The 12048-nt window shown below is 48.9% G+C and overlaps 1 protein-coding gene across 1 annotated transcript; it reads left to right on the forward strand.

The window, feature by feature from the left end:
- Positions 1–1139: 1139 nt before the first annotated feature.
- LOC149126438 (uncharacterized) lies at positions 1140–9986 on the forward strand. Its single transcript, XM_089332408.1, has 3 exons — positions 1140–1206; positions 2664–4057; positions 9624–9986. The coding sequence occupies exons 1-2, from the start codon at positions 1140–1142 to the stop codon at positions 3950–3952; spliced, it is 1356 nt and encodes a 451-aa protein (XP_089188534.1). The 3' UTR covers positions 3953–4057; positions 9624–9986.
- The last annotated feature ends 2062 nt before the right edge of the window (positions 9987–12048 follow it).

The following is a 12048-nucleotide window of genomic DNA, read 5'->3' on the forward strand; positions in this document are numbered from 1 at the left end:
GGAAGCCGATAGAGAAAGCCCGGGCTCTGCTCAGCCTTCTGTAACCGGCCCTCTCTCTCAAGAGTTACCTTCCAAGAGCACAGCCCCGGTGGCCCAAGGCCCTCCCACTTGGTCCACCTCCAGAACACAGAGCAAGATCAAGCCTCCATCCTCCTAGCACAACCAACCTGAGACCTCGGGTTTTAAATATGAGCATGAGTCGGGGAAGCAGATCTTGGGGTTCTTGGGGTTTGGCAAGATCTTTGGTTCCAAACCATTTAAACACTCTTCCTTTTCCTCTTTTCTTTCCTTCCCTTCCTGAACATTTCAATTCTAAAGCCGTTAGTTGGGCGCCCAAGCTAGATAGAGATCTACACTGGGGAGTGAGTTTAGCGAGTTACAAATATAGACAAGCAGAGAAACCAGAACAAAGTCCACAGTGTCAGATTGGAACTGGAGGGATGAACTCTTGGGTATAATTATAAATATGTAGAAAAACAGATGAACACGTGCGTGCACACATACATACAAGCACACACACATCCCCCAATTCTCTAGACCCAGAGAGCATGAGAAGAGAAATTCCGCAAAAGCAATGGCACAGCCGGGATTTACTCTCTACAAGGAATGAGGTTCTGGAGCGCAGCTGATTCTAGGGCCGGCCCCGGAAGACACAACGTGGGCCGGGAGGTAGGAGGTGCTGAGAATCCGTCCACACTCGGCCTGCGTTCTCTTCCCTTCCCCGGCCCAATCTGCCACACTCTGGACATCACAACAAATAGTTACGGAATGGGCTGTAACCACTCAGCAGAACAGGACCCCATGGGACATAACGACACAGCTTACAGCCCCAGAAACACCTGGATAAAACGCAAGGCCGATGAGATGACTTCGCTTCACAGCACCTCCCCTCAAACTACGCACTCATCACAGCGGGAAGGGAGTGACAGCTGAGGGGCTTCCTCCAGGGAATAAAGTTAGTACCAGAAACTGAACACGTCACATTCACGCCCCCAGAACGCAGTGTCCCTTCTGCGACAGTGCTGCTACACAGCAGAAGCAAACCCAGACTCTCATTAGGAGGAAACATCGGAAAACCCAACTGGCAAGGGGACATTCTGTGAAATCTCTGTTCTGTCACCTCCAGGGGCGTGAGAACCATGACAGTCGGGGGAGACTGGGCCGCCCAGCCAGATGAGCCAGACCCGGCCGAGGCAGACGGGACAAGTAAGCGCAGCGCACTTTGCTGACAGGAGCCTTTTGCCACAAAACAGGGCCGAGGATAGGATCCGAGGGAGTAAATTATCAATGCTGCACTGGGGCATCTAGTCAGTATCTTACTATCGAATGACTTTGGGGGAGGGAGCTCTTTGCCTAGTACTTGCAACATTTTTTAAAGCCTTGGAATGCTTTCATATTATAAAGTATTTTATATAAAAATAATTTATATAAAGAAGGGAGAAGGTTAGACCACACTGTTGGTAGCAGCCCATTTCAAAAATTTCATTGAACAATGAAATTAAAAGATCATTTTATTTTGGAACAAAGCCATTTTTAAATCCATGCATAGTTTTTTTTTAATAATATCCATTTTTCATGATTTTTTGGGGAAAAATCCTATGCAGGGATTTCCATTTTTTCCCATCAAAAAATAGACTTAACCACTTTCGACGAACTTTCTGAGGTACTCTCGTGTTTGAAAATTCTAAGTCCAATAAGAGAGAGATGTATTTTGACTTTTTGGGACAGAGTTTAAAAATACGCGGCCGGCAATTGTAAAATCAACAACGGGAGTCACTGGGTACATGCTCCCCACGTAGGATCTCTGTTCTTAATGTGTTCTACTATGAAACTTAAAAACAACACTACTAGTTGAACAATACCCTATACCTTGTGCAGTTGTGTGAGTACAGCCTGTTGAAATCCTTGCTTAGTGTATACTAAGTTGATCTTCAGTATATGAAGGTAATTGAAAATGAAACTCGATGAAGGGCGGGATGGGAGAGGGAGTGGGAGAGGGGAGGGCCACGGGAGGGAGGGAGGTTGGGTGGGGAGCCACAATACAAAAGTTGCACTTTGTAAATTCATATTTATTAAATAAAAAAAAACTATATAACAAACAAAAAAAGAAAAAGAAAGAACTTAATACTTTACCCTTTTAGTATTTTTTATGTTCTACTTAAAACTATTGGTTGAACTCTGTAATTGATACATAATTACTCTTAGGTGTTTAATTAATGCTATAACTAGTACTCAAATAGTATTTTACACTTAGTGTTTCTGTGTGGGTGCAAACTGTTGAAATCTTTACTTAATACATGCTAAATTGATCTTCTGTATATAAAGATAATTGAAAATTAATCTTGATGTGAATGGAAGGAGAAAGGGAGTGGGAGAGGGGAGTGTTGTGGGTGGGAGGGAAGTTATGGGGGGGGGGAAGCCATTGTAATCCATAAGCTGTACTTTGGAAATTTATGTTCCTTAAATAAAATTAAAAAAAAAAAAATACGCGGCCGGATCCCGCCCTTCGGCAGAGAGGCTGGGCCAGGCCCGCGGGCTGCGAGGGTTCGTCCCTGTGGGAAGCCGCGCGGTGTGGTTTGCGTTTCTCTCAGTCAGAAATTTAATACCTAAGGCTTGATGTGCTCGGTAAGATTTACTTTAAAAAAAAATTTTTTTTTAATTAGAAAAACACGAAACTACCAGGAGTGGGGTTCGAACCCACGCGGACACATGTCCATTGGATCTTAAGTCCAACGCCTTAACCACTCGGCCATCCTGGTGCAGGCGAGCAACCACCCCTTCGCTCTTCCTACAAGCCGTCTCCGCCGCCCTCTCGCAGCCTCCGCTCGAACGCCGAGGAGCCGCCGCCGCCGCCCTCCCCGCCAGCCCAGCCGGGGCCCCGGGGCGGCCTCCGCTTCCCGCCACCGCGCTTCGCTGTGGCCCCCGGCCCGCCGCGGCTGCCGGAGCGACTGCAGCCGACCCCGCGCGCTCCCGGCGGAGGCGGCGGCGACGCGCGGCGGGCCGTTGGCTCCTGCTTTCGGTTTCGAGGGGCGCGGGCGCGGGCACCACACACGCCGGGGAGCTCGTGGGTTCCCGGGCGCCGGCTCTGGAGGCTGCGGGCCGGGGGCGCGGGCTCGGCGCCCAGAGGGCGGCGTTCCGCTCGTTTGTACTACGCGGCCGAAGCTTGGAGGACCGAGCCCCGGGACCCCCGCGGCTAGGGGCCGCGTTTCGGGACGGGGGGGTGTCACACGGGGAGGAAGCCTTGCCGAGGGCGGTGCGTGCGCTCGCCTCGCTGGGGGCCGCGGAGCGTGGCTCGGCACCGCAGCGGGCCCCTCTGGGTTCCCGCGACCCCGGCCTGCACCTGGCCGCGTGCGTCCCCGAGTCTCTCTTGCTGTCACCAGGGGTGCACCCCTCTTCCCGCAGCACTGGCTCTCCCCGTCCCACCTCCGGGGACGCCGACTCCAACCACAGAGCCGAGGCCGCGGCATTCCGGGGAGCCCGCAGCCCTGCGCCCGGGTTCACACAGCGCCGGCGGCTGCCAGCTTTGGCGGAGAGCTTTACCAGCCCGGGGACCGCACGTGCTAACGTCCCTGCGTCACCCCTCGCCGATGACTGTGCGCCCAGAGACCCCTGGCCCGGCCACCTAGAACTTCTGCAACCCCGGGAAGCCCGCCTGTTGCTCTGCAACTCCAGTCGGGTCCAGAGAGCGCCTCCCCGTGGCGAGTGGTGGAATTGCCTCCTCCCAGCCCTGCCAGCCGCCAGGGGCAATGCTCGGGTGGGTCCCAGCCTGGGTAGGACCCTGTCTTGGCAGGTGCAACCCGACGCTGTCCTGCAGCACACAGACAGAAACACAGGAGAGGGGGAACGTGCACACGGCTGGGATGCGAAGCAGCTCCACAGAATCGTCATCCGCGCTCTCCCTTTGATTGCATCAAGTTGTCAGAATCCTCGGACTTCACAAAATTGGCACTGAAATGATAATATGAACCACGTGTTGAGTACCTGCACCCTGACAAGAACTGATCTAACTCAGCGCTTTCAGTAGGTCGTCTCGTCATTTGGTTAACAACCCTGCATGGTAGGTCTTGCTATCCTTATTTTGTAGTTTAGGCAACAGAGGCCCAGTTACAGATGCATCCGAATATGAGATGAGGACCCCAAGGTGTGCTGCCTGCTCTGCAAAGAGCCGTGCAGGGCTCTACACTGAATCCCGCTGTCAAAGCCTCCCCAGTCTTCTGGAACTCGGCATTACGCTCTGTGGATGATATTTTTATATGTTTAACCCCAGACCTACCTCCCAACAAACCCTTAGTACCAGAGGGTTCTGAATAACGTAGCCCCATCGTAAGGCACCCTGTGGAAGTGCAGTGAGTTTCTCTAGCCACTGTTTAAGGATGGGCGTAGAGTACAAGCTTGTCTAATCAGAGTTCCAGGTGATTCTGAACCACTGGGAGAGACAGGAAATCAGTCTGCTGTGTGTTTCCAAACAGGACCACAGCAGTTATCTCCTATGGCACGTGCTCTTGCTCCAGTGTGAATCTGACTCCCCTCCCATTAATAGGGTGGTGATGGTGATGGTGTGTGTGTGTGCTGTGTCCATGGCACATGGAGGCTGTGATCGTGCAGCGCCATACTTGGCCTTGTTGTTTTGAGACACCTGTTCCTGGAACCTAGCCGCCATGTCGTGGGGAAGCCCAAGTAGCCGCAGGTAGTTTGCTCAGCTGACAGCTCTCACTCTGCAGTCAGTACCAGTTGCTGTAAGTGCAAGTGAAGCAGTCTTCAGATGCTTTTAGCCTCAAGCTGTCAAGTGACACTTGCCTGTAACAGTCCTTCTAGCTAATACGCAGATGTCACGGAGCAGAGATGGGCTGTTCCTGCCATACCCCTTCCTGCTTCCTCTCTTCTGCTTGATGGAATCTGTTGTTGAGACTTTTTTTTTTTAATTTATTTATTTATTTGAGAGGTAGAGTTACAGAGAGAAAGGTCTTCCATCCACTTGTTCACGCCCTAAATGGCCACAATGGCCAGAGCTGGGCCAATCCGAGGCCAGGAGCCAGGAGCTGCTTCTGGGTCTCCCAAGCAGATGCAGGGGCCAAAGCACCTGGGCCATCGTCCACTGCTTTCCCAGGTGATAGCAGAGAGCTCAGCTGGAAGAGGAGCAGCCAGGACACCAGTCGGTGCCCATATGGGATCCAGGTGCTGTAGGCGGAGGGTTAGCCCACTGTGCCACAGAGCCAGCTGTTGCTGAGACTTTTAACTGCGTCTGTAACTTGCTTATTCAGTTCTTCATTTCTTTTTCTAGTTTTTTTGCTTAAGTTTTCATTCATATTATGCATTGCTTTTCTGATTCCATCTGTCTGTGTGTATTCTCTTGTATCTCTTTGAGCATCTTTATAATCATTCTTCTGAAACCTTTTTTGGGCATGTTGTTAACCTTTTTCTTTTGGGATGTGTTGCCAGCAAGTTATTGTGTTTCTTCCAAGGTACATGATACTTTGTTTTTTCTTTTTGTTTTAATAGCAGATGCTATCCGATTTTTAAAAATATTTATTTATTTATTTATTTGAAAGGCAGAGTTACAGAAAGGCAGAGGCAGAGAGAGAGAGAGAGAGAGAGAGGTCTTTCATCTACTGGTTCACTCCCCAAATGGCCTCAATGGCCAAAGAGGGGCTGAACCAAAACCAGGAGCCAGGAGCTTCTTCTGGGTCTCCCATGTGGGTGCAGGGGCCCAAGAACTTGAGCCATCTTCTACCACTTTGCCAGGCCATAGCAGAGAGCTGGATCAGAAGTGGAGCAGCCAGGACTGAACTGGCACCCATATGGGATGCCGGCACTGCAGGTGGTGGCTTTTCCCACTACGCCACAGCACTGGCACCATACCTTATTTTTTTCATACTACTTATTAACCCTACATTAAAATTTACACATCTGGTAGATCAGCTGTCGCTCTGATGTAGGGTAGCTTTTGCTGTAATAGACTTTATTTCTTAGAGATACAATTTTCAGTATTGGTTTGGTAGGCAGTATCGGCTTTAGTTCCTCTTGGGCCCTGTGGTGTGATCTCTCGGTTGTTTCTGCAGCTCTAACCATGCTGCAGTGGCAGCATCAGGGAAGTGCACTGTCTGGGGGTCACGCAGGACTGTGTTGTGCTCATGGCAGTGAGGGGAGCAGCGGCCACTGTGGGAGCACTTTGATAATGGAAGTGGTAGTGACTGCATTGGGTGGACTGTTTCTTCTAGCACCAATGGGACATGCTGTCCTGTCAAGTGCTCATCCTGGACTGGACCCCCCCCCCCCAGTGGCAGTGGAGTGCTCACAGCACCCCCTCTCAGTTCCAAAAACCGGGTAGACACAGGGGCAGTTGGTTCGGACTGCAGCCAGCTGCCTGTTGCTTTGGTTCTTCTCTGTAGGAGGAAGTGAAAGGAAGGCATCTCTGTTTGGCCATCTCTAGCTCATCACTCTCATCAATGATTGACCTGGGGGTGGGGGTGGGAGGTGCCAGAGTGAAGTGTGTTCCAGCTCTGGCTAGTGAGAGATAAGGGGAATTTGGCTGGGGGTCCTGGTGAAGACTTCCTTTCTGGGTTAAAAACCACGGCCTTGGGAGGTGAAAGCCTTGTGCTATTTTTCCCTTTTTCTTCCTGTCTTGAAAGGGATCTTGGGAAGATGTGGTACTTGGAGCTGTGTTGGCCACCCTGTGGGATATTGTCTAGGGATGATGAGCTAATACCCACAGATGCAAAAGAGTAATGCAGGAAGAAATATTTGCCCCTTCAAGAACTTACTGAGGCACAGCCATTTAGAAACCCCCTGTCACAGGTCTCATTGTCTGAAATAACTAACACGTCTTTCAGTGTAAGCCAGGGGTTCTCAAAGGGTGGTCCTCAGACCAGCAGCATCAAGATCATTCGTTATAAATGCATATTCTCAGGCCCCATCCCAATTTCCTGGATCTGCATCTCAGTCTGGTGATTCTGAAGCTCACTGGAGTTTCAAGGCACCGTTGTCACATTAGGGTTCCTTCCACAGGCATTCCTACTTGAGTGCTCCACGAATACACGTGGGCCAGATGAAGAATTCCAAAGCAGTCCCTAGAGGTGGCTTCCTCTATACAGCCCCTGTTACTGCTTGACTTCTTATCATTCACTTCCTTTCTCATAAAGAAGCCTATTTCTAGAGGGTACACTTGCTGTCTTTGTCTGTATATGTGTATTTATTACTGCTTTTCCAGGCCATAGCAGAGAGCTGGATCAGAAGGGGAACAGCTGGGACTCAAACTGGCACCCATATGGGGTGCTGGCACTGCAGGCTGGGGCTTTAACCCGCTGCGCCACAGTGCCAGCTCCCCCCAGTATGATTTTTTTAATCGCTCCTTTCTTCACTTTTAGAAGTGTCCATATGTGGGTAATGAAAATTATACTGTGAGGGCTGGCGCTGTGGCTCAGCGGGTTAAAGCCCCAACCTGCAGCGCCAGCATCCCATATGGGCGCCGGTTGGAGTCCCGGCTGCTCATCTTCCGATCCAGCTCTCTGCTACGGCCTGGAAAAGCAGTAAGAGATGTCCTGAGTCCTTGGGCCCCTGCACCTGCATGGGAGACCTGGAGGAAGCTCCTGGCTCCTGGCTTCAGATCAGCTCAGCTCTGGCTGTTGTGGTCAACTGGGGCGTGAACCAGTGGAATTGAAGACCTCTCTCTCTGGCTCTACCTTTCTCTGTAACTCTTTCAAATAAATAAAATAAGTCTTTAAAAAACAAAAGAAAAAAGAATTAAAAAAAATCATACTGGAATGGGGAGGACCTTTGGCTTGGTGGTTCAGATGCTGTTTGGAACATGCATATCTCATATCAGGATACCTGGGTTCAAATCCCAGTCCCCAGTTCTGCTCTTTCCTTCCTTATTTCTTTTCTTTCTTAAAAGATTTATTTATTTGAAAGACAGAGTTACAGAGAGAGAGAGAGAGAGAGACAGACAGACAGACAGACAGAGATCTTCCATCCTCTGGTTCACTCCCCAAATGGCTTCAACAGCCAGAGGTGGGCAAGTCTCAAGCCAGGAGCCAGCAGCTCCTTCTGGGTCTCCCATGTGAGTGCAGGGGCCCAGGGACTTGGGCTATCCTCCTCTGCTTTCCCAGGTGCATTAACAGGGAGCTACAGTGCTGGCCCTGCCAGTTCCACTTGTGATTCCAGCTTCCTGTGAATGCACACCCTGGGAGGCAGCAGGTGATGGATCAGATAGATGGGTCTCTGTCACCCCCATGGGCTACCTGGATTGAGTACCTGGTTCCTAGCTTCATTCTGGCCCCAGCCCCAGCTGTTGCAAGCATCTGGGGAGGATATCAGCAAATGGGAAATCTCTCTCTATTCCCCCACCCCAATCTGCCTCTCAATAGAAAAGAATAGAAGTCAAGTAGATAGATAGCAGGATATAGAAATCTGGACCTCTGTTGACTAGATCTTTAGATATAGATGACTGAGTGGTTCAAGCAAATGCTACTGATGTCACCTGGTGCAGGCTGGAACCACAGGCAGAGAGCAGTTCTAGAAGGGTGCCCATGTGTTCCTGTATCCCGGGGTATGCTTGAGTAGGACTCAGCCGGATGCACTAGATGACTCCTATTATTCAAAAACAACTTCTTTCAAGGGTGAGACTGGGAGCAGTCTTGCAAGCAGAGGAAAATGAGTCTATCTTGGGTGCCAGTCACTCGGGGATGTTGCCTACCAAGCTAACATGAGGGAACCTTGGTGACACTGGAACTGTGTGCTGGTTCCTGGTCAGTCAATCCAAAGAGAGCTCCTGGGGTCCTCAGTGGTCAGTCTTCTCTCCATGAAGTTTGGGAAATTGTAACCACAAGGTAGCAAAGCCGTGGGATGGATGTGATCACCTTAACAGTGAGAAAGGAGCACAGAATCCCTGGCCATCTCGTATGTCCTTGTGTGGGCTAACTCATTCCACCCAATAATATATGAGATAACTGTGTTTTTATGCCGCTAACCACTGGGGAGCAGTAAATTTCCCTCCCTCTTTTCTGAGTTGCCTTAACCACATCTGATGATTTATTGCTGCATAGTGTGCACATGTAGCTAAGGAGAGGGCAAATGGGCCTCTGGCACATTACAACTCCCTTCTCTGTCAAATAAATCAGAGGAGTTGCTAATATAAATTTAATTTCATGAATGTTTCCTTTGTTTGCTTGTTTTTTTACCTGAAGTTTAAGGAGGAACTATTGCTACATAGTATACCTTTAATTCCATGACTTTTCATTTGAGTTCTAAACCTCAGCACTATATCTATATTTTAAGATTTTGTGATAATTTTTAAATGGGAAAAAATATATATATATTTTTTAAATCTTTCTTCTGTATAAAAAAATCACATCAAGCAAAGAAACAGTGAACTCAGTGGAATTAGCAGCATGGTCTTGCCCACTTTCATCTATTAAAGAGCAATGCAATAGCACGATGGAGCAAGGAATGACATTTGTATTTTATCAGACTGTGAGAACAGGCAGGCCTTTCAAATTTTTTTTATATATAAAAAAAGTGAAAGATGGGGCATGTGCTGTGGCACAGCAGGTTAACGCCCTGGCCTGAAATGCCGGCATCCCATATGGGCTCTGGTTCTAATCCTGGCTACTCCTCTTTCAATCCAGCTCTCTGCTATGGCCTGGGAAAGCAGTAGAAGATGCCCCAAGTCCTTGGGACCCTGCACCCACGTGGGAGACCTGGGGGAAGCTCCTGGCTCTTGGCTTCAGATCAGCGCAGCTCTGGCCATTGCTGCCATCCGGGGAGTGAACCAGCAGATGGAAGACCTCTCTCTCTGTCTCTACCTCTCTCTCTAACTCTGTCTTTCAAATAAATAAAATAAATCTTTAAAAAAAATATGTAAATGAATATAAAGGCTTTGTGTCATCAGAAATCTATCAATGCCTTTTGGTTTTGGGAGAAATTTCTAAAATTTTTATCCCACTTACCACACTGTAGTCAAACCCAGACAAAATACCCAGACTGCGATAATGCATACTTTTACCAAGTTATACTCATAGGGCACACACACAGGGAAAAAGAGACTCTATCAACTGCTGGTTGTAACCATTGTTTCTGTGGACCTGGTCAGCCAAGGAAGCTGACCATGTCTGTTGTGCACAGATGAAAATACAGGGGATTAGTTCACAGAAGATTCTACTTCTGGTGTTTTCAGCTTTCTAAGTTTTGGCTCACTTCAACTATGTCCCCTGTTCCTATGCTGCCACCCCCCAGCACCCAGGGTTCTCTTGCTTTCTGACCCACCTTCCAACTGGGGCAGGCCATCCTCTGTCTTCCTTCCTTTTTTAAATTTCACAACCAAATGTTTTCACACCACTGAATTTTTCCTTCTAAAAATATTTAAGTCTTCTTTTATCAAGAAGGAAAGGACTTCCCTTCTCATTCCTATGAGACCCAGTGCATTCCTGTTCTTTTTTTTTAATTTCCTGCATTTCCTGTACTATTTTTCTTTCCTATTTAAATTTCAATTTTTTTCAATTTATTTTCATTTTATTTGAAAGAGAGACACAGAGAAAGAATGAGGTAGAGATACAGGCAGAGGGACACCTCCTATGAGTTGGTTCACTCCTGAAAATGTCCAAAATAGTTAGGTCTGGGCCAGGCTGAAGCCAGGAGCCTGGAGTTCATTCCAGGTTCCCTACATGAGCAACAGGGATCTCAGTACTTGAACCTTGAACTGCTGCCTCCCAGGATGCTCATCAGCAGGAATTTGGGTCGGAAGTAGAATAGCTGGGATTTGAACCAGGCATTCTGCTGTAGTATGCCTGTGTCACATGTGACAACTTAAGCCACTGTGCCAAATGCCACCCCCTCCCTGCTTTTAATGTATTTATTTGAGAGACAGGGAGACAGAGAGCAAGCGAGTGCACTCCCATTTGCTGGTTTCCTCCACAAATGCTGCCATAGCTGGCAGGGCTAGGGCTGAAGCCAGTAGCTGAGAACTCAAACTAGGTGTCCCATGTGTGTGGCAGGACTTAAACTATGAGTCCCAGGGTCTCCACCAGCAGGAAGCAGGAGTCAGGAACCAGAGTAGGGCATCAAACCTTGGAGCTCTGATGTGAAATGCAGATGTATTAAGCAGTAGCCCAAATGCCTGCTCCTTTTTGGGCTATTTTTTAATGCAGTGCTGAAAGTCATTTTTTAAAAGATTTTGTTTTATTTATTTGAGAGGTAGAATTACAGTCAGAGAGAGGGAGAGACAGAGAGAAAGGTCTTCCACCTGCTGGTTCACTCTCCAAATGGCCACAACAGCCAGAACTGGGCTGATCCAAAGCCAGGAGCCAAGGGGCCGGGAGCTTCTTCCAGGTCTCCCATGCAGGTGCAGGGGCCCAAAGACTTGGACCATCTTCTACTGCTTTCCCAGGTCATAGCAGAGAGCTGGACTGGAAGAAGAAAAGCCAGGACATGAATTGGCGCCCTTGTGGGATGCCAGAGCCTCAGGCGGAGGCTTAGCCTACTGCACCACAGTGCTGGCCCTGCAGCGCTGAAACTCTTATCAGTGAGAAGAGATGCAACTTTTCCTAAGAAGGCTGTGGCTTCCTTCTAGAAATGAGAACTTTCTGCAAAGTCACTTCATATGTTGATAGTGCTGATGCAGGACCTTAAAGAATGAGCTGCAGCATTACAAGACAGGCAATTTTATCCATCGCCTGGACAGCTTACCTCCTCCTGGTGAGGAATGTTCTTTTTTTTGTTTTGTTTTAAAGATTTATTTATTTTACTTGAAAGGTAGAGTTATAGAGAGGGAGAGGCAGATGCACAGAGAGAGAGAGAGAGAGAGAGAGAGATTGAGAGATCTTCCATCCACTGGTTCACTCCCCAAATGGCCATGACAGCTGGAGTTGGGCCAGTCTGAAGCCAAGAGCCAGGATCCCCTTCCAGGTCCCCAACGTTGGTTCAGGGACTCAAGCACTTGGGCGATCTTCTACTGCTTTCCCAGGCACATTAGCAAGGAGCTGGATCAGAAGCAGCCATGACTTGAACAGGTGCCTATATGGGATGCTGGAGCTGAAGGTGACAGCCTAACCCACT

Source organism: Oryctolagus cuniculus, chromosome 5 (assembly GCF_051225735.1).
Source record: "Oryctolagus cuniculus isolate XC-2025 breed Fujian yellow rabbit chromosome 5, ASM5122573v1, whole genome shotgun sequence".
Lineage (NCBI taxonomy): Eukaryota > Metazoa > Chordata > Mammalia > Lagomorpha > Leporidae > Oryctolagus > Oryctolagus cuniculus.

What these genes read in the sequence shown, in the direction of transcription:
- LOC149126438 (XM_089332408.1), top strand. Translation starts at nt 1,140, where the DNA reads ATGACAGTCGGGGGAGACTGGGCCGCCCAGCCAGATGAGCCAGACCCG. An exon ending in GGCCGAGGCAGACGGGACAA is followed by an intron (nt 1,207 to 2,663) that starts GTAAGCGCAGCG and finishes TTTTTTAATTAG; the next exon opens with AAAAACACGAAACTACCAGG.